The 20,220-nt window shown below is 40.9% G+C and overlaps 1 protein-coding gene across 1 annotated transcript in view; it reads left to right on the top strand.

Annotated features, from left to right (window-relative positions):
• The window catches only part of EIF3B (eukaryotic translation initiation factor 3 subunit B), a 31,818-nt gene extending 12,245 nt beyond the window's left edge, over positions 1–19,573 (top strand). Inside the window, exons 3-19 of the mRNA XM_034782937.1 lie at positions 22–141; positions 252–309; positions 755–883; positions 2,024–2,181; positions 3,676–3,807; positions 3,918–3,984; positions 4,655–4,701; positions 6,470–6,680; positions 7,268–7,340; positions 7,717–7,839; positions 8,819–8,897; positions 13,675–13,813; positions 14,436–14,561; positions 15,125–15,202; positions 15,821–15,929; positions 16,700–16,818; positions 19,018–19,573. Of these exons, the coding sequence (XP_034638828.1) occupies positions 22–141; positions 252–309; positions 755–883; positions 2,024–2,181; positions 3,676–3,807; positions 3,918–3,984; positions 4,655–4,701; positions 6,470–6,680; positions 7,268–7,340; positions 7,717–7,839; positions 8,819–8,897; positions 13,675–13,813; positions 14,436–14,561; positions 15,125–15,202; positions 15,821–15,929; positions 16,700–16,803 (1,753 nt within the window). The 3' untranslated portion in view covers positions 16,804–16,818; positions 19,018–19,573. The remainder of the gene's footprint in view (positions 1–21; positions 142–251; positions 310–754; positions 884–2,023; positions 2,182–3,675; positions 3,808–3,917; positions 3,985–4,654; positions 4,702–6,469; positions 6,681–7,267; positions 7,341–7,716; positions 7,840–8,818; positions 8,898–13,674; positions 13,814–14,435; positions 14,562–15,124; positions 15,203–15,820; positions 15,930–16,699; positions 16,819–19,017) is intronic.
• Positions 19,574–20,220: the final 647 nt, after the last annotated feature.

Below are 20,220 nucleotides of genomic sequence, written 5' to 3'. Positions count from 1 at the left end.
GTAATCACATTTATCTCTTAGGTATATTTTCCTGGAATACATGTCCCCAGCACATGCAGTGGATGCTGTGAAAAATGCAGATGGATACAAGTTGGACAAGCAGCACACTTTCAGAGTCAACCTTTTCACTGATTTTGACAAGTGAGTGTAGCCATCATGTTCTCTCGTCTTTATTCCTAAAGATCATGTTGTAGCCTACTTCTGATCAAAGGCATCTGTAATATGTGTAACTGATCAAATCACTCTTCTAGATACATGACAATCAGTGAAGAATGGGACATCCCAGAGAAACAGCCATTTAAAGACTTGGTATGTTTTTGTTTGTTTGAAAGATGAAAGGGATATGTTACATGAAGCTTTGAATTAAAATATTCCACGTTCTAAAACTCCTTATTGTTGTGGCATTCATACAAAAAATACAGAACAAAGCTATGTTGCTTTCATAGTGACCGCTGCTACTGTTTAAGAATTATCTTCCCCATGATGGAGTGCTGGGCTCATCCAAAGAACTTGCCATAGTTCTTGGGCAAAGAGGGAAATGAGGTCCTGATATTTCAAATTGCTAATGTGTTTTTTCCAAAGTTTAAGCCAAAATAGCTAGAGAATTAAATTTCTGAAATCTGTAGTTAAATAACTTGTGGCTTGTAATTATCTTTGGTTTTTATCATGTGCTCATAAAATAGAATTTTCATCCTGGAGCATGAATATGGTATTTTTGAGAATTTGCTTCCTTAGCTCCTGACTCTGTTTTTAGGGGAATCTTCGCTACTGGTTGGAGGACCCAGACTGTAGAGATCAATACAGTGTGATCTTTGAGTCAGGAGACCGCACTTGCATCTATTGGAATGATGCAAAGGAACCAGTCGCAATTGAAGAAAGACCAGTGAGTGTCCCTGAAAGAACAGCTGCATATTCTAAATGCAGTATGGTCATTAAGGCTCTGAAAAAGTGGTGAACTCAGGAAACCGGGGCAGTAGTGACATAACTATCTTGTTCAATTGTTGTGTGCTGGGATGTTCAGAATAGAGTGGTAACACTCACTTTCTTTGATGAAAACAACTTCTCCATTTCCCGCTGTTCAGAGTACTTTGTTTTGGTTTTAATCTTCTAAAGGAGATAATGTCATTCATTTAGAGGCAGGGTTGCCTGTTTTAGAAAGGAAATAAAGTTGAATGTGAACTGAGTTGGTCTACCATTACTATCTTGCTGTGACTTCAATTAACCTCCCTATCTATAAATTAGGGATGATAAAAATCAGACTAAGATGTTAGGATCAAAAGACCTAGTTGAGCAAAGATCTGTCAGACTCTGATTTTGCACATCAGTGGTGAATGGGAGTTTACTGCTGTCGAGTGCATGCTACTCCCTACCTCCTCTTATTGTGTCTCTGCTGAGAGAAGGAGCACTGAAGATTTGTGGTAGGCTTGGTACTGGAGGCAGTCCATTACCAGTAGCTCACATGTCATCTGCTCTAGAGGCCAGGGAAGGAGACCTCAACAAGATTTTTTTTGATGACCAGGAGCTCCTCTGTTATGGTTAGGGGAAGGCAAGAAGTAGGGAGAAATTGATTTTGGGGGTGGTGAACATTATTCCAAATCACCAGATGCTTATTAACAAAGGTTCATATAGAAGATGCCTTTTTCCCTCACACTAGGTAAGGTTCAGGAGCTATGTTTTGTTAGGAAGATTAAAACACACCCTTCCCAGTAGTCGGAGAACAAGTAGCATGCTGAGCTTCTCGCTAGCGCTGGACACTGCTGAAGGCTTCCCACTACCATCCACCTCTAGCTCACTAGTTTTATTCTTCTGGTTAGTGAATGTTTGAAACTTGAAGTTTCATTCAAAGGCATTTTCCAGGAAACATTCAGACTAAGGAAATAAGAACTGCACTCCAGTCATGTTTAAGCTTGTGTAAATGGTGGCTGCTGGATTACTTGAGGGAGAGTGAAGCTACAAACTGCACATACTGAGAGTCTTCTGAATGTAATTCAGCTCTGATGTATACTGTACACTTTATCTGCAGCGGTGGACGGAAACCTATGTACGCTGGTCCCCAAAAGGTACTTACCTGGCTACATTCCATCAGAGAGGCATTGCTCTATGGGGAGGAGAGAAGTTCAAACAGATTCAGAGGTTCAGTCACCAAGGGGTACAGCTTATCGACTTCTCACCTTGTGAAAGGTATGGTATAAAAGCAGTTTGAGAGAACGCCTTAGGGAACAGAACACCAAGCATGTTTATTCTGCCTTATCTACTTTTCGGTATCATGGGTTTTCAATCTTCATTTCTCTGCTCTTTGGAATTGCTGCCTTTTTTTCATTAAATATTTTTAGAATGTTTGTGTGTATCCATAATTCTGTTTGACATGACATTCTACTTTTTAAGTTGGAAAATGGATTGTGTTCTTTAAATACTGAGTAATGATCTACAGTATTTAATAATAAAATCTTCCCATTTACTTCAGTTTGTCTGGTACAGGCACCTTAATATATACACACACCCACGGTATCTTTGAACTCAGTGATGCCTGTGAGTTGAGTTCTGGTCTTTCAGCATCTTCAAGGGTTGTAATTTTCAGATGAATAATTCTTTATGCTTTTTGTTTGATGATGGCATCTGTGGAGATTGTCAGGCAAATGGTTTTGTGAAGGCTTCACCTATTTTTCTCTTGTGAAGCTTAAGCTTCTGTCTTGTGTTTATAAATGAAAAGATTGACTTGTTGGGGGTATTTTGGTTTTAGATTTTTATTGTAGTTAAGATATGCTTGGGCTCTTAATAGGAAAACATGTTCCTGCCCTGAAAGCTTCCATCTGGTAAATTCTTGTCTCCAAGTCATCATGTTTTATACTATGTACCTCATTAGTAGTCATACATGGATAATGATGTTTCCCCTTTACAACACCCAGGTGTGGTGGGTTTCTTGCTTGAATTGGGTGTTTGTTTTGGCCAGAGGAATCCAGAGGCAATACCATAGTTTGGATGCCTAACACCACCCCTGACACAAAAAGGTACTAGAAAGAGTGCTGGACTCTGCCTGGGAACACTGATCTCATCAGACAGTCTAGCTAAATGCTGACAAAGCTTCATCCCCTCTAGCTTTTGCAAGAGAAGGGACTCTGTCCTCCTAGAACATGCAGGCATACTGTTTTACTGCTCCACATCCCCATAGTAACTGCTGGTTCATGAGGTGGGTGAATAAGGCTCTCCACTACTCTACTCCTAGAGAGCTTCCCCTCTATTAAAAAGGGGTGTATGGGTGGCCATCTAATACACCTCTACCCCGATATAACACAAATTTGGATATAATGCGGTAAAGCAGTGCTGGGGGGAGGGGGCTGCGCACTCCGGCGGATCAAAGCAAGTTCGATATAACGCGGTTTCACCTATAACGCGGTAAGATTTTTTTTTGGCTCCCGAGGACAGCGTTATATCGGGGTAGAAGTGTACTCAAGCCATCCCTCAACTCCCTCACTAGTTTGTGTAGGGGTGGATTGGAGAAAAGTGTTTGTACTCTACCCATTCCCCAATTCTGGCTGTGTCCTCTTTCAGTGCATGCCTCTTGAACTTTGCTTAGCGGATTCTTCTCACAATTAGACAAAAGCATATTTGTGCTGAAATGATCGTTACATCATATGAAAAGTGAAGCTAGTCATTTTCCCTCTCCCCTTCTTGTAGGTATTTAGTGACCTTCAGCCCTTTAATGGACACACAAGATGACCCTCAGGCCATAATCATCTGGGATACCCTAACTGGACAGAAGAAGCGAGGGTTCCACTGTGAAAGCTCAGCCCATTGGCCTATTTTTAAGTAGGTTGGGTAACAGTAGTAGAGGACAGATCACACTAAATGACTAGCCTCTTCTTACTAGAGGGGTAACATGATAGATCTGATGCTTCATCTTCCTCTTATTTGTTCAGGTGGAGTCATGATGGTAAATTTTTTGCCCGAATGACATCAGACACGCTCAGCATCTATGAAACACCTGTAAGTGCGTTTTTACATAAAACCTGATTTATAATGTCAGTTGTACCTAAAGTGCTGCTTTTTTTTTTTTTTTTAATTTGAAGCGAGTTACTGCTAAAATTTGCTTAAAAGAAATATCTGACTCTCCAGTAAATACCTATTAAAGGGTGAGAAACCCACCCTCTCTCTTGTCTTGCTCTTTCCTTGGGCTCCCAACATCCCCACTGTTCACGGGTTGTGTGTTTGGTTTTTTTTCTTCCCCTTCCTTAATTTTTCACTGAGGTAGTGAAGGTTAGAAGGAAGTAGATGAGGAGAGCAACTTAATTTTTTTAATGGAGTGTAGAAAATCTAGCCTTACAGTATCATAGTTGTTTAATACTTCCCAACTTTTGTCAGCAGATCACTACCAGAAAACCCCCCTAAATCCAATAATGGAAACAATGTTGCTTACAACCTGCTCTATTTTCCTGTATGCCTCCTCATCCTAATGCATATTTTTAATTTGTAGGGTTATGGTGACTAGGTGGGTAATGCAAGAATTAGGATTATGGGGATGAGTGACAAGTGTTTTATACTATATATCCAGGTAGTGATTAAATTAACACCCTATCTCCTTAAGGGTGTTAATTTAAATAACCTACCTATGTAAGTATTCCTAACTTGCAAATTCATGATTTTTCTCTTTTTGCAGTCCATGGGTTTGCTGGACAAGAAAAGTTTGAAAATCAACGGGATAAAGTGAGTTTTTATTCTCTTGTGAAGAGTTCTGCTTTCTTTTGTTTTATTCTTGAGATATTGTGTTAGGATTCTAGTATCATGGAGTTCAAGGCCAGAAGAGACCATTAGATCATGACCTCCTATATATTACAAGCCATTGCATTTTACCTAGTTATCCCTTTATTGGGTCTGACTAAAACATATCTCCCAGAAAGGCATGTAGTCTTGACTTGAAGACATCGAAAGAAAGCTAATCCACTTCCCTTGATGGTTTGTTCCAGTGGTAATCACCCTCACTGTTAAAGTAAACCATATCTGTGTGCCTTATTTCTAATTGAATTGTTCTTTACTTTAGCATCTGGTCATTTGGTTCTTGTTAGTTCTTTCTCCACTAGATTAAAGAGCCTATTGGTACCCAGTATTTTCTCCCCATGAAGATACTTATACAGTGTAATCAACTTGCCTCTCAAAGATAAGCAGACTGAGCTCTTTCAGTTTTTCTCACTATAAGAGGTAGTTTTGGGTCGAGAGTGTTACATGCTGTTTCCCAGAACATCCCCTTTTCTTAGGTCATGGATCAGCCTTTCAGTCTGATATCTATTTGCACTGAAAACTTTGCATTTGTGTAGTGGTTACACAATGAGGAATTAATATCTATTCCAGAACCATCTGCTTCCTATATTGGTGGTCATCAGTAAGAGTCGCTAATCTGTCTTTTGCTGAGGAAGATGCCTATGTCAGTGTGTGTTGGCTGTCAGTCAACTGGAATAATATTACTCTTCAACTCTTATGCTTTTGGTGCAGTAATAGAACGAATACTTAGAATTTCAATAGGATAGCATGTTTCTTGTCAATGTTTATACTTCCATTGATGATGATCCTGTTGTGTGTTCTGCAGCTGTGGAGAAACTACCTATGGGGAAGAAGTAAAGACATCTGTTTGTTACTACTTCTCTCTTTCCATGAGTTGGTGACAATTTGTGAACTTAGCAATGATGCCTGAAATATCTAATTGCTTGATGATCTAAGGACCTAACTTTTGATGTTCCTGCTGCATGTTGGCAGAATGGTACTCCCTGATAAACCAAAATGCATTTAACTCAAGTTAAGGATATTACATCAATAAAGGGATATCTTGTCTGATATTTGGCCGTCCATAGTCTTTAGTAAGAGTGCACTATACTTTACCTGCTGGCACTGAGGTAGCTGGGCTTATTGTACAATTTTATATGATTCTCATCATGATTCCTAAAGAAACGACTGACCTTTTTTCACCTTTCCAGGGTTCCAAAAGGCTTCTCAGAGAATGGGGATCTCTGAAATAGCTTCCTTAACAAGGGAGCTAGAAAATCTAAGTATGACAGATTGTAGGAGAGAAATGTACTTTTACCATAGTTAAAATGAGTTACAAAAAGACAACCCATTAATCAACCTGTCTCCCAAATCACTTGGGTATGAGATGAGGTACTCTTTCTACCTTTCCTAGATGTAAATGTATTGCTTCTACATCACTCCTTGTCTACCTGTGAATGGCAAATCAAACCTGGGTTTTCTGCAGGGTCACCAAACTGGTCCTGGTAAATTTATTTTTAATCGTTCTCATGGCACTTGAATTTAGAGTTAGAATTCCTGTCTGTAGCCTAGCTTTAGTATCACGCTACCTGGGAACTGATTGATTGATTCACCATAACGTATCAAATGTAACTCAGAACGCTACAACATATCTTTAACTGATTACTAAATTGGACTTTTTTTATGACATCTTGTCTCCTCTTTTTCAATCCTGTAGGGATTTCTCGTGGTCTCCAGGGGGTAACATAATTGCGTTTTGGGTGCCTGAAGACAAAGATATCCCAGCAAGGGTGACACTGATGCAGCTCCCCTCCAGACAAGAAATCCGTGTGCGGAACCTGTTCAATGTGGTGGATTGCAAGCTGCATTGGCAAAAGAATGGAGATTATCTGTGTGTGAAGGTAGACAGGACTCCTAAAGGTACACAGGTATGTGCTTCCTAGGTGTGTTCATAAAACTGATTCGGTCTCTGCTTTGGTTTTTGCATTTCAATATGGATTGATAGAAATGTGTCAAAACCCTCTCATTTTTTCAGTTAGGTTTTTAAGGGCTATGTGTGAGGTGCCATGGGCACTTAACGAGCATTGGACTTGACATCACTATCCATCAGGGTTCTTCAAGATCAATGAAAGTATGCCTGTCTTATTTCTGACCCCCTTCTTTTGGCATTTGTTGTATTTGTTTCAGCTGGTTTTGGTCCCACAGGTGACGCTGCATGAGCTACCATACATTTGTCCTCTTGAAATAGTCTCAACTTCTGTGCCGGAGAAAGCCTTTTTTGTTAACGCACAACTTGCTGAAGAAAATCCTATTTTAATAAAGGTGCTGTTTAGAAATAAGTGATCTTTCCGTGTTATCTTCCACCCTCTAAGGAAATGAGCACCAAAGAGTCTAGATTTATTATCTTGAAGTATTAAACTAGGCTAGTTGCATAGTCATCCTCATAGTCCTGTATTAAAATGACTTTCTGTACAATTATTATACTAGATACTTGACCTTTTGTTGACTTTCACAGGGTGTGGTGACCAACTTTGAGATCTTCCGAATGAGAGAGAAGCAGGTCCCTGTGGATGTGGTAGAAATGAAAGGTAAATCCTAGAGATACGTGTGCTAGCTATTTTGCTGATGTTGTGTATTCATCAGTGAATAAACTGACAAAATATTGTGTAAAATGCTACAACTAATGGCTCTTAACAGATGAAGGACAGTTGTGTGGCAAACTTCTTTCTTTGCCCAGCTATTTCTTAATCTAAAAAGACTGCCTGGCAGACTGTTTTCTGCTTCAGTTGCTGTACTTTAATACCAAATTGCTCATCATAATAGATGTTCTCTTTTTTGCATCCAGGATTTCTTCAGTCCTGTATACAGTAACGGCTTGGAATTGAAGTTGTGTAGAGCATGACTGACTTAATTTTGTCTCTTTGTACAATGTTGGGTTTTGACACTTCTTTACATCTGTTGCAGAAAGTATCATAGCCTTTGCCTGGGAACCAAATGGAAGCAAGTTTGCAGTATTGCATGGAGAGCCTCCCCGAATTTCTATCTCCTTTTACCATGTCAAAAACAATGGGAAAATAGAGCTCATCAGTAAGTATAGTTGACAGCAGGAGTACAGGTGGAGGAATCTAGGCATTAAGCACTTTACATGGTGGTATCAACCTGTTTACCCTGTAGACTTCTTACAGTTGCTTTTTCATAGACAGATTATGGTACTTCTGGGCCCTGGCAGAGGGCATGGGAGGCAACATGTCTTGAGCATGCTGCAGTCCAGCTGTCTTGGGCTGGGAGAACAGCCCCGAGGGCAGGGGTGTCAATTTATTCTGTAGTGAGGGCCAAATTACCATTTTATTCAGAGTCTGGGGGTTGGGATTGAAAAGATCACTGGTAAGATATTAATCTTGCTGCCTTGCCTGACTGCAGAATGTACCCCTTTTGCTGGCAAAGTTAAATACCACCTTTCTTTGACAGGACAAAAAATGCATTTTTGAAACTTCCTTTCCTCTCTCCATTAATTCACCTTCTCTATACTTCCTCCCCAGTATTTTAAGGATTTCCTCCCTCTCTGTTTGGACATTCTCTCCTTGTCCCTGCCCTCCATTTTGGTTTAAGAGTGCCTTATATTGATTTAACTTCAGTCCGCAAGGAATCCGCTTAAAGTAAATTGTGAAAAAGCACTCTTATGCCAAAAGAGGTATCCACATAAGGGGTTGCACCAATGTAACTACATCCATTTCTAAACAATTTTAGTTAAATTGGTACAATTTGTGTGCTAAGGTTTTGCGGATTCCTGATTCTCCCTGCCTGCACGTGCACTTTTTTGAATGTTTGATCATCCCATTCTTTTCAGTTTAATCAATGAGAGCAGATCCATGTTGGGTTTCATTCTTCCAATTAAAATACTACTATAGTAGACCTGTTGTTTGTTAATTGCAGAGCTCAGAGGTGCCTTTTTGAGGACTCTCTAGAATGCCTGTCAGTGTGGTTGCTACTAAGCTTCTTGATACCATTGGGTGGAGACTTCCATCATTTTTATGTTGCCATAAATACAAATTCTGTTTCCTTTCAGAAACGTTTGACAAGCAGCAGGCAAATACGATATTCTGGAGTCCACAAGGGCAGTTTTTAGTATTGGCTGGCCTGAGAAGGTGGGTATCACTACTTGACATTCTGAGAGAGCTCATTTTAAGTCCGTGTAATGCTCTCAAAGATCTAAAAAAAGGTCTTCATCACACTACTGTATAAAGACATCTGTAAGACAAATAGCCAAAATCTTAACCATCTGTCAATTTTCTGGTAGAAAACCTGCTTGTATTAAGAGGATTATCTTTGTTTGGAAGAATCTAACTTTGACATACGGTAATCTGTCAGTTGGCCTTTCTGAGGTCTACATGAATTTTAATTTGTTTGCAAGTGATTGAGTTTTTCTTGAAGATAAATTTATCTGTTTGTAATGTCTACGTATTTTCATATGCATCTTGCCCTCTTCTGCCTGAAATTTAATTTCCTGAAGTAGCCGGCCTCCTTACAGCAAAGGTAGTTAGTGCAGTAGATAAGATAACACCTCTTGTTCTGTGGCTGGCAGAAAATCCATTTTTATTTAGTCTATAAAAACAACTAATGAGATGCCTGTGTTTATATTGGCTATCTCTTCTGCTATCATATAAGATGAGGAATGAGGTTATTCTAATCTCACCCACCATGTTGTTCTCTTGGCTAAGTTTAGAATTCACTTCAGCTGTTTACTTCCTTAGTTTAAATATAAAGATGTATTTATTCAGGGAGCCCCTCAGATTTCTCCCCCAGCAGCAGTACAAATGACTTATTATGCCAGCAGCTGCCGCTCTTCGGCCGCCGTGCTCTGAAGGCAGCACAGAAGTAAGGATGGCAATACCGTGACACCCCCCGCCCCCCAACAGTCAGATTTCACAGTCTGAGGTGGTTTTTTGTTTGTTTGTTTTTTCTCATGGCTGTGAATTTGTAAGGGGCCTAAGTATAACTGATATAGGCCAATGGTCAAACCACTGAGCTATCCCACCCCCCCACAGTTCAAGAAGGATGTTGGAAAAACTGGAGAGGTTGAGAGAAGAGCCATGAGAAAGATTAGAAAACTTGCCTTCTAGGCATGCAGCAATTCTCCAAAAAGCTATGTTTTTAGAGTTTAATGTACCCACCATACATACAGACAAGGATAGCTGAGTGTTTGAGCATTGGCCTGCTAAACCCAGGGGTGTGAGTTCAATCCTTGAGGGGGTCATTTAAGGATCTGGGGCAAAAATCTGTCAGGGATGGTACTTTGTCCTGCTGTAAAAGCAAGGGACTGGACTCAATGACCTTTCAAGGTCCCTTCCAGTTCTATGAGATAGGTATATCTCCATATATTTATTTTATTTACACCCACATCATATGTTATTTCAAAGCTTATGCTATGTACATTTAGCTGAGGTATGATATGGAGTTGTCAAGTGGTGCTGTAAGCCTTAGGCAAGGTGAAACAATGGAACCCAAAGTGAGTGTCTTCTTGTGCACAGTTCCAGAAACATTGGGAAAAAAAAAAAATACTACCCATGCAAATCCAATTAAGACTTTCATTGGATTTGCATGGGTAGTATTTTTTTTTTTTTTCCAGAAAAGATGAAGCTTTTTAGCGTGTGGCAAAAATGGTGAATATCCATGTTTTGCAATATACTGACATGAAATGTTCTCACATCACGTGAGATATTTTGACAATTAAGAATAAATGATTATCATAGTTTTCTATATTTTCAGTTGAAACTTGCTGACGAGATTAGTCTCTCACTGAAGATTGTGCACCAGTAGGAGTAGATTGCATGCCCACAGTTTGTGCTGCATAGTGGGTAGATAGAAATGCATATGAATTCCTAATGTAATGCTTCTCCATTTGTAAGCTTTTGTGTCTATAGTATAGCATCGAGTCTGCCTGGTAGAAGGTTTTAATTTGTAATTGCCTGTCCATGCAGTACTAACCTTTGAAATAGAATAGAAACTAGCTTTTTAATTCAGTGACAATGCACATATCAGTGTCAGAGAGGACAATATACAGCTATTATGAATATGTAACAGCTATGAGAAGTGATTTAACAAAAAAATAGTGAAGACAGTCATTGCCTCTGTACTGGAGATGGGTTACAGCTCTTACCAACAATATGACAAACCCTTTTGACCCTGAATCACATCTGGAGGTGCTTCTCAACATATCTACTGAACTGCGTGTAACATCAGAGATTAAAGAGTCTCTACTTAAAACAGCAGATGTTGTTGAAGAACAAATTGGAAGACTTGTGAGAGGTGCATTTGATTGTGATGGGAGACACAGCTTCAGCCCAGTCAAGAAATCTGGCATTAAGATATTTACTCACATGGTCAAGACCACCAAATTTAAGTCTGGAGAAGGAGGGACCATTAGAGCAGCTATTAGTCCAAAAATTGTTTTCCACGGTGTATATCAGAGATACAATGGCGGTCATACAAATGATGGCTGGAGACAAATTTCATTCATTCAGTGAATTGGCTGCTGAGTACTTGAGGCAGGTCCTAAAAGGATTTGATAAGCTAGTTCTGTAATCTCTTTGACAGATATAACTGTAACTGAAAAGTGCGGGAAGATCACGCCAGGCAGGTTCCAAAGTGGGATGCAAGAAATACCGAGTAATTGGATGCCCTCTGCTTCCATATGGAGAGATTCTAAAGTTGGTGTCCAAAAAGCAGTCACTTGTAAAATTCCTCTGTGAATATATGGTTCAAAATGCACCAGTGTAGGAGCACCCAGAGTACAAATACGCCACCTTGCTGGAGGCTTTTCCAATGGGGATGTAGTAAAATACATTACCGGTAGAGGTGTTGAAAGAAGCTCAGACTAGCACAGTACTCAAGAGGAAGCAGAGACAAAGATGCTTCTGAATGCTGTATGTACCAGTACGGCTTTTGGGTCTCTGGATGTCAAAGGAACCATATTGATACAGATGTTTTGGTCCTTGCATGTTCCATACTTTCCAAAAATGGAACATGCATATAACATATGGATTGAAACTGGCACCATTACCGGCTCCGCTGACAAGTGTCACTTCATACCTGTGCATACAATTAGATGCACTCCCTCCTGACTTCTGCAACATATTTCCTGCTGTCCATGCATTAATAGGATGTGACTGTCCTCCCTAGTTGATATTGCAGAAAGAATCGGAATTTAATGCTGTAGAAATACAGGGAACTTACTCCCCCTTTGGCGAGATCTCTGAAGCGGTGACTGACCAGTGACCATTTCTGCAGCAAGGAATCTGGTAGCAGGGCTGCATTACAAGACCGAGAAAAGGAGACCCACAGAGACCTGAATTGCTTTCATTTCAATCTAGCCATCAAAAAGAGCAAGTCACTGGCCAAACTCCCACTATGTGAGGACCGTTTTGAAGAGTATGTCAGCAGAGCATCTTGGCAAACAAAGATTTGGATGTCTTTGTGCATAGGCAAACCAAATATTGGATCACCATTGCAATGTGGATGAACTACTTCCATATTCTTCAAGGGCCCAATGGCACCTAAGCTTCTACCAGACCTTATTTGTGCCATTACTAGTAAAGGGTCACTGCAAAATCAGCTGTCTGTAGTCAGAACAATCTTCACTGCACAGAACTGTGAAGGCTGGTAATCCATGTGCTGTCAACGCTTCATGCTGGACAAGATGATGTTAACTAGAAATGTCACCAACAGTGTTACATTTCAGTTACACCTGTACAAACTGATTATTTTGTTTTATCCTTTTAGATTGTTGCGATGTTCTGAGACCTCAAAAAAATCCAATTTTATGCCTTGAAATAATACATAGGGTCATAACGCACACGTTTTTCAAAGTGGTCCTTTCAACATGTTGATGGTGTCATTGTTATCCCTGTTTCTGTGGTAATGGCACCACTTGAGTGTTCTATCATACTTCATCTTAAAGTAGACCTCATAAGCTTTCAAATGATGTGCATGTGTGTAGAGAGGGTACACTAAGTCGACCATATCGGTGGTGTCTGCCACGCAGCTATGATAGTGATAGGCTTAGGGAGCGCAGTCTATTTAGCTTAACAAAGAAACGGTTATGGGGTGACTTGATTACGGTCTACAAGTACCTACATGGGGAACAAATATTTAACAATGGGTTCTTCAGTCTAACAGGTTTAACACAATCCAGTGTGTAAAATGTTAACAGTGAAAGTAATTAACCATTGGAACAGTTTGTGGTGGAGTCTCCATCTCTGACTATTTTTAAATCAAGAGTTAAGATTTTTCTAAAATATATGCTCTAGGAATTATTTTGGGGAAGTTCTATGGCCTGTATTATACAGGAGATCAGACTAGATCAGATTATAATGGCCTTCTGGCCTTGGAATCTATGAAAATCAATGTGGTTATTCTGTGTACATTATTTCCATTACACATGTTAATGGAAAAGCCCTGCTTCTCATTTAGAAATCTATTTTATTTTTTACTTTCTTTGCTACCGAAATAACCATATTTACACCATGGCTGTGAAATTTTGGTTGTACCCCAAGCTCATTCATAATGTGGTTTCTTTATGACTTTGGAGAGGGAAAAAACATGTTAAGGAACTTTAAGCCTAGAAGGATACAAGGGTTAAAACTATTCCCCATTGTTTGTTCACAAAAATATGAAGAAACAGGTGTGACTTTAAAAACCTTGAGAGAACCTATTTAAACACCAGCAATGAAAAAATGGTAATCTTGTTAATATTGATGGGATTTTGTGGGGTGTGTTCATAAAGAATGTCACCTCCTAGTATAGATCCTGCTGATCTTCTTTTTTTTGCGGGGGCGGGGGCGGAGGGGGGGAACAGGACAGGAGGAAAGTGTCAGCGTGCATGGATCACTTTTCCATCTTGTTCCTCATTGTTTGCCTTTGCAGCATGAATGGTGCCTTAACATTTGTTGATACATCAGACTGCACCGTGATGAATATTGCTGAACACTATACAGCCTCAGATGTAGAGTGGGATCCTACAGGCCGATACATTGTGACATCTGTGTCCTGGTGGAGCCACAAGGTACTAAAGTTTCTGCTGTGATGTCTCCCTGGGTATTTAAGAGGGTCAATCTGGCTTTTCCTATGTTAACTACTCGAGAGAGAGAGAGAGAGAGAGAGAGAGAGCGAGAGCGCGTTGCTTGTATCTGTCAGTGGGTAATAGCTCCTGGTGTAATCGCTTACATGCCTATTTCACATATCAACTTATTGCTTTCCTGTGTCAATGAACTACTTCCTTGTTGTTCCAGTCAGGGTACTGTTTCTCTTCTATATGCAAGTATAAGGTTTTTAGTCTTTGGGATTAGTTCAGGAGCTTTCTTACTGCAGTTCAGATATCTTGGAAGTGCTGGTGGATACCTCTGCTTTGGATACTTCATAGGTGCTTCATTTTTGAAGCAGTATAATTTTTTTTTTTTTTTTTTGAGGAACATTACTTCAACTTATAGTTAAAATAAGAAATGGGGGGACCCACACCTACCCCAAGCAGTGTGTTCACCCTGAAAAGGTAGACGTTCCAGAGACTGAGTCCCACTAGGGACTTTCCTGTTGATTTTTCCATGGAATGCATTCAGATATATGGCAATGGGGTAGCACAGTATAAAACCCTTAGACATGAGTGAAATTTCTCACTTACTGTTTTCCAGGTGGACAATGCCTACTGGCTGTGGACCTTCCAGGGTCGTCTCCTCCAGAAAAACAATAAAGACCGGTTCTGCCAGCTACTGTGGAGACCCCGACCTCCAACCCTGCTCAGCCAGGATCAGATAAAGGTGTTGTATCTCAGATTAACTCTTCTGGTGTGGGCATTGGTGTAGAGAATTCAAGAGTGGTCTAGTCACAAGGGTGTGGCTTAAACTGGGGAATGGAAAACTGCTGTAGAGTTTTCTCTCTGCTTAGTGGTAAGGCAATGTGAGAGCTGTTCACAAATTCACTGGGGGAATCTGTATGTTGAAATGGTTCTGTGTATGTAACAGTATTCAATTTGAGTTGTCACTATTCCTATTACAAACTTGTTTTTGTGTGGGGGGGGTGGGGGAGAACATTCTGAGGCAACTAGAAGGAAAGGTATTAGAAGCAGAGAGGACTGTTGAAAACTTGGATAAGGAGCAGACTTTGGCTATCCAAACTCCAGTGGTTGCCCAGGTACAGAAAAACTGAAGGTATCTATAGGCCTAAGCAAGGAAGAGAAACTATAAATGATAGAGGAGAGGGCTTTTTTTATAGACAAGGAAACTTGCAAAAATGCTGGGTTTGCCAAGGCATGCCTGAAGTAGCACTGTCTTATACATTATGGTGGTCTCTAGTACTGGTTGACATAAGTTCTCTCTTGCAGCAAATTAAGAAGGACCTGAAGAGGTACTCCAAGATTTTTGAACAGAAGGATCGTCTAAGCCAAACCAAAGCCTCAAAGGTAAGATGCTTCTGGGACACAATGAATCAATAAAAGGCAGCTGATGCACTTGTAGTCCATACTAATCTAATGTGTCTTTGTCGCATTTCACTGACTGGGCCATATAGTTTTGAGTCTGCTGCTGCCTCCAATTTAATAGACATTTATCCCTTATTTCAAGTAGGAGAGGCCATTGTGTTTTAGGTCCAGGTTTTCCAGATTCAGTCCCCACATGACCCAGCCAGGAACATTATGAACTCAAGCACAAGCATATGTGTAGGGAAGGCAGTAAGGCAAAATCTGCTGGTTCTTCACTTGAAGAAACTGAAGCATGGTGTTACTGGTATATGTTGGAGGCGGAATCGGGAAGAATTTTTGTTGAGTTAAGTAAAGATACTTAAGTAATCTTGGCTGGGACTTATGGGTTCCTGGTGGCTGCCTGTTAGCCAGTTTTAGTATAAAATTTTCACAGAAACCATAAACCCATCTTGCCACGCTGGAGAAAGGTGTCTTAAATGCTGATGATTATCTGTCACTAGCTGCATCCATAAGCAGAAAACCCCTAGATCACTTCCAAATGCATCCCACAAGGACACACTTTACTGATGGGCTTATTAACCTCTTGTTTTGCTTCTGTAGGAGCTCGTAGAAAGAAGACGTACAATGATGGAGGAGTTCAAGAAATACCGCAAGATGGCACAAGAATTATATTTGGAACAGAAGAATGAGCGTCTAGAGCTGCGAGGAGGTAAACCAGCCACTGGCCTTGTCTTCACTTACCGGAGGGTCCGGCGGCACGCAGTCGATGTTCTGAGATCGATTTATCGCGTCTGGTTAAGACGCGATAAATCGATCCCGGAAGTGCTCACAGTCGGCGCCGGTACTCCAGCTCGCCGAGAGGAGTACGCGGCATCGACTGGGGGAGACTTCCTGCCGCGTCTGGACCGCGGTAAGTTCGGACTAAGGTACTTCGAATTCAGCTACGTTATTAACGTAGCTGAATTTGCGTACCTTAGTCCGAAGTGGGGACTTAGTGGGGACCAGGCCACTGGCAGCATCGTAAAGATGTGGCTTTATCAGTAAAAATTTTTAAAGCACCAAATAAACATCACTCAGGCTATAGAAGCAGTCTCTTGTAGTGGATCAGTGTTTGGGAGTCGAAGCCCTCCTCTTTGTGGTGGGTTGGGGTCCCTTTTTAACATTCCCCCTCCTGCCAAAAATAATCCCTCGACCCATGCCTTAGCAGGTTTGCTCACTCCTCAGCTATTCTCTTTCCCATCCTTTGTTTTTTCCATCTGCTATCTTGAGGTGGTGAGTAGGGAGGAAGGCTACTGTTGCTGCCCAGTGTGGTCAGTACTGATGGTTTTGCACATAACGTGCTGGAGGCCAGTGATGATATTAAATGCCTTATTTTAAAGGTGCTTCTCGGCTATGTATTTTCCTTTTTAGCAAATACATTAGTCATTTTTGCCTTCTTGGTGGAGGTATTCAGGACTAATGCCTCTTCTTTTCCTCCAGGAGTGGACACAGATGAGCTGGACAGCAATGTAGATGACTGGGAAGAGGAGACTGTTGAGTTTTTTATCAATGAAGAAATTATTACCATTGCAGAACCAGAGTAGTCCAATAAAACTGTGGTAAGACAGATTGCCTTTCAGTTGAGAAATACCTTTCCTATCAGCTGTTGCAGCGTACCTCCAACCTGCGTAAAAGCACTTTCTGGGAAAGCTTAAGGCTTATAGAGTGCAAAAATGAATGTTTCTATACCTTTGACTTGGCTTTTGTACTGCGCTCTCAGTTGAAAGGTTCTGAATGGCCAATTGTAGTGCCAGTGGCCAGAAATGATAAAGGCTTTCTTTCTTCAAAGTGAATGGTTAGGTCAGCTTGTAAATCTACTGGCACTTTGCAGAGTGCTACGTCCTTCTCTTTTTGATCCTTTCAAAGACTGAGAATCTGAGCCAACATGATGCGTTGCAGGCACTTGATGAAAGTGCCTATGCAGTATGAGAAATGTTTATAATTATGCTAGTGGAGAGGTAAATTTTGTGTTCTGGTTATTGGAACCATATAACCTTGAATTGGTGTAAATAATGTTCTGATGCACTATGTAAGAAGGTTTAATTACTGAACAAATTTGTTGCATACTCTTAAGTCAGGTATTGCTCTTGAAAAGTCTTGACAAAAGTCCTCATGCATTCTGTTACCTCTTCCTAAAAATGCCACTGAGATTTCAACATGTAACAAACACTTGTATTTAGTGTCACTGAAAGTGTTTATTCATTATAAGCATTTATTTGAAGCCTGTTTTAATCCAGAAGGCTGCTTACCTTGCTGCATACTCCAATATATCCCCCAAATATTGGCAATCGGTGTTGCAGATCTAGTGGAGCTTTCCTTCTTGGATACTTGCCAGACTGTTGTGAAGGAGATGCAAACTCTGAATCTCACTGTAGGCCTCTGGAGTCTGAACAGAGCACTTGTCTGGCTTGGTGTGTCTAGGCACACTGTTAAGATGCAGTTCCTCTTTCTAGCACCCCTTCCTGAGAGCCTATCCTCTGGGACCAGTGCTGACCGCTCAGGCTCACTTGTAGCTTAAACACACCTCTCCCAGAATTCCAGCTACAGTGGGTGCTCTAGTTCCAAGGTAACTCTTCAGGGAAACATGAGGTGTAGCACAAAACACACAGACTTTGCGTGCAATTCTAAAGACACCATGGCTTTTTACTTCAGAAAGAAAGCACTGATCACTTAGAAGATAACACCCTGAATGCAGTACCCTTTGCTCTAGCACACCCTTACTTTGAGGGACAATCTGTGTTCAAATAGGCAGAATTTCCTCCTGCCTCATTTGGCTTCTGCAGCAGCTTCACCAGCTCAAACCTGAGGGAAAATGGCTGAAGACCCCAAGTATAGCAGCTCCTGCCCTCTAACTTTCTAGTCTCCTCTGTCAAGTTACCTCTGATCAGCCTCCTCAGGTGATTACAGACCCCTGCAGGTAACTTTGTTGCCAGGCGACATCTCCCCTGACAGTTCTCCTGGGTAGGAGCCAGGCTTTTGTCTCAAGATGCTGTTTTTTCAATAGAGGACCATCAAAACTGTTAGCCCTGTGCCACTACATCTTGGAATTTCAGTCCAACATGGAGGTAATAAAAAGATGGCAGAGAAATGAAAGGGCAAGCCATTCAGAATGGAGTTTTCAGCTTGATAAAGTTGCATAGAATTCATAATCAGAGTTCCTAAATCATATAGACAGATTCCCCAAATTGTCACAAAAGGATAGCCCTAGTTGTTGGATCTGAGAAACGTGTACTTAGAAGACTTAAATCACTTGTCTTAGAGAGGAAATATTGTTCAGTGGTTACAGCACTAGCCCAGGACTCAAGGGATCTGGGTTCAATTCCCTGTAACATCTCAGACATCTGTCTGACCATGGGCAAGTCACTTAACCACATAGTGACTGGAATTAAGGCAGCAGCAGCCCCGCACCCAGCAGCCCCATTAGTGTAACGGATGAATACTAAAACCCCCTCACCCATCCAAAAATGCACAAATGTCACTTAAACCCTCTAAATATGTTTTTAGTTCCAGTGGCCAAGTATGTTCTCTTGCCAGTATTTGGGAAATGTGGAAGAGTGGAGGTAAGAAAGGGGGAGAAGCAGTCTTCTGGATTAAATAGGCTTCAGCTAATGAGTTACTGGGGAAGCACAACAGCAAAGGGTAAGTGGAATGCAGTTATAGAACTGCCTTTCCCTTGCTAGCAGCTGTGAGAGTTCTGATTTTTTTTTTTTGTGTGAGGCACAGTACTGACTTTTTCCTTTTTGTCCCCTTCTCTGCAGCACCGCCATATCTTGTACTGAAAAAGGGTTCATTTATTTTCAGAAAGCCTACACCATCTTCGGAATTTTTAATCCATATTCTCTCACTCTGGACGGTGAATGCACCAGGTTCTCTCCATTCTGACATATTGTAGTGCCTTTAAACCTCACTGTCAGCAGTGGGGCTATTTGAAAGGCACTGCTTTTAAATTTTTATTCCTTTGGGAGGGGGTTGTCTTTCTTTTTAAATCCACCACCAGTATTTGCTGTCTGACTCCTGTGCATTGCTTACCAGTTGGCAATTTTGAACAGTTGCCAGTAGGTGAGCATTATCCGTGCACCTTCCAGTGTCTTGCACGCTCACCATGCTTCTCTTTGCAGAGGACTCTTTTTATGTCCCGGGTGCATGGACAGGTGTTTGTTTTGTATGGGGAAAGATCAGCAGGAAAACCATTTTTCATATGATGTATGTTAGTGTGCTGAAGCAGCACTACAGTGGGCTGTACCCTCCTCCATTCAGATTGTGACAGGATTCAACAGGTTGAACGTGGAAATAAAAGCAGACCTATACTAAAAACAGGCCGTCCGTGTGTTCTGTAGAAATCTTCCCTTGAATGACCAGAGTTGATCATTATCTGAATATGAACCTGTCAGGGTTCAGAATTTGCAACTGCATTTGGTTTTTTGTTTCCCAGTTCCTTCATGGCTGCACTGATCTTTTAGTCCATGGTGTATTAGGTGGCAGACCGGCTTACATGTTTTTAATAACTATAGTGCAATGATTTGAAGATCAGTGTGTGAATTTCTGGGACCTACTTACAAGGTGTAGCTATTGGCAACAGCAGGATTATGGGAGATTTCCTGGGTTTTATTTGCAAGCTTTGGTTGAAAATCTATTCAGAGGAACACACTCTTCATGTGTGCCTTCGGCTATACAAGGAAGCCTATATTCTGATGTCTGGAGCCCTATGCCTTGTGGTGAAGAAAGTACAGAATACTTAACATCTGGATCAACTCCTCTTGAGCAGACTTCCATGCAGCAGCAGCAAAACCAAATCAACTTTAAGAACCTAGTTCTTAGCAGATAAGAGCTCTTAAATGAGCATGTTCTATGGTGAAAATACAAGTCAATACCGTCTGTCTTGTACCATCAACTTTTCATCCTTCAGAAAAATAAACAATATTTATCATGGGTGACGTAAACAGAATTCCAGATAATTAAAT

The sequence above is a fragment of the Trachemys scripta genome, chromosome 10 (genome assembly GCF_013100865.1).
Source record: "Trachemys scripta elegans isolate TJP31775 chromosome 10, CAS_Tse_1.0, whole genome shotgun sequence".
Lineage (NCBI taxonomy): Eukaryota > Metazoa > Chordata > Testudines > Emydidae > Trachemys > Trachemys scripta.
This window is presented reverse-complemented; position numbering and strand designations above follow the sequence as displayed.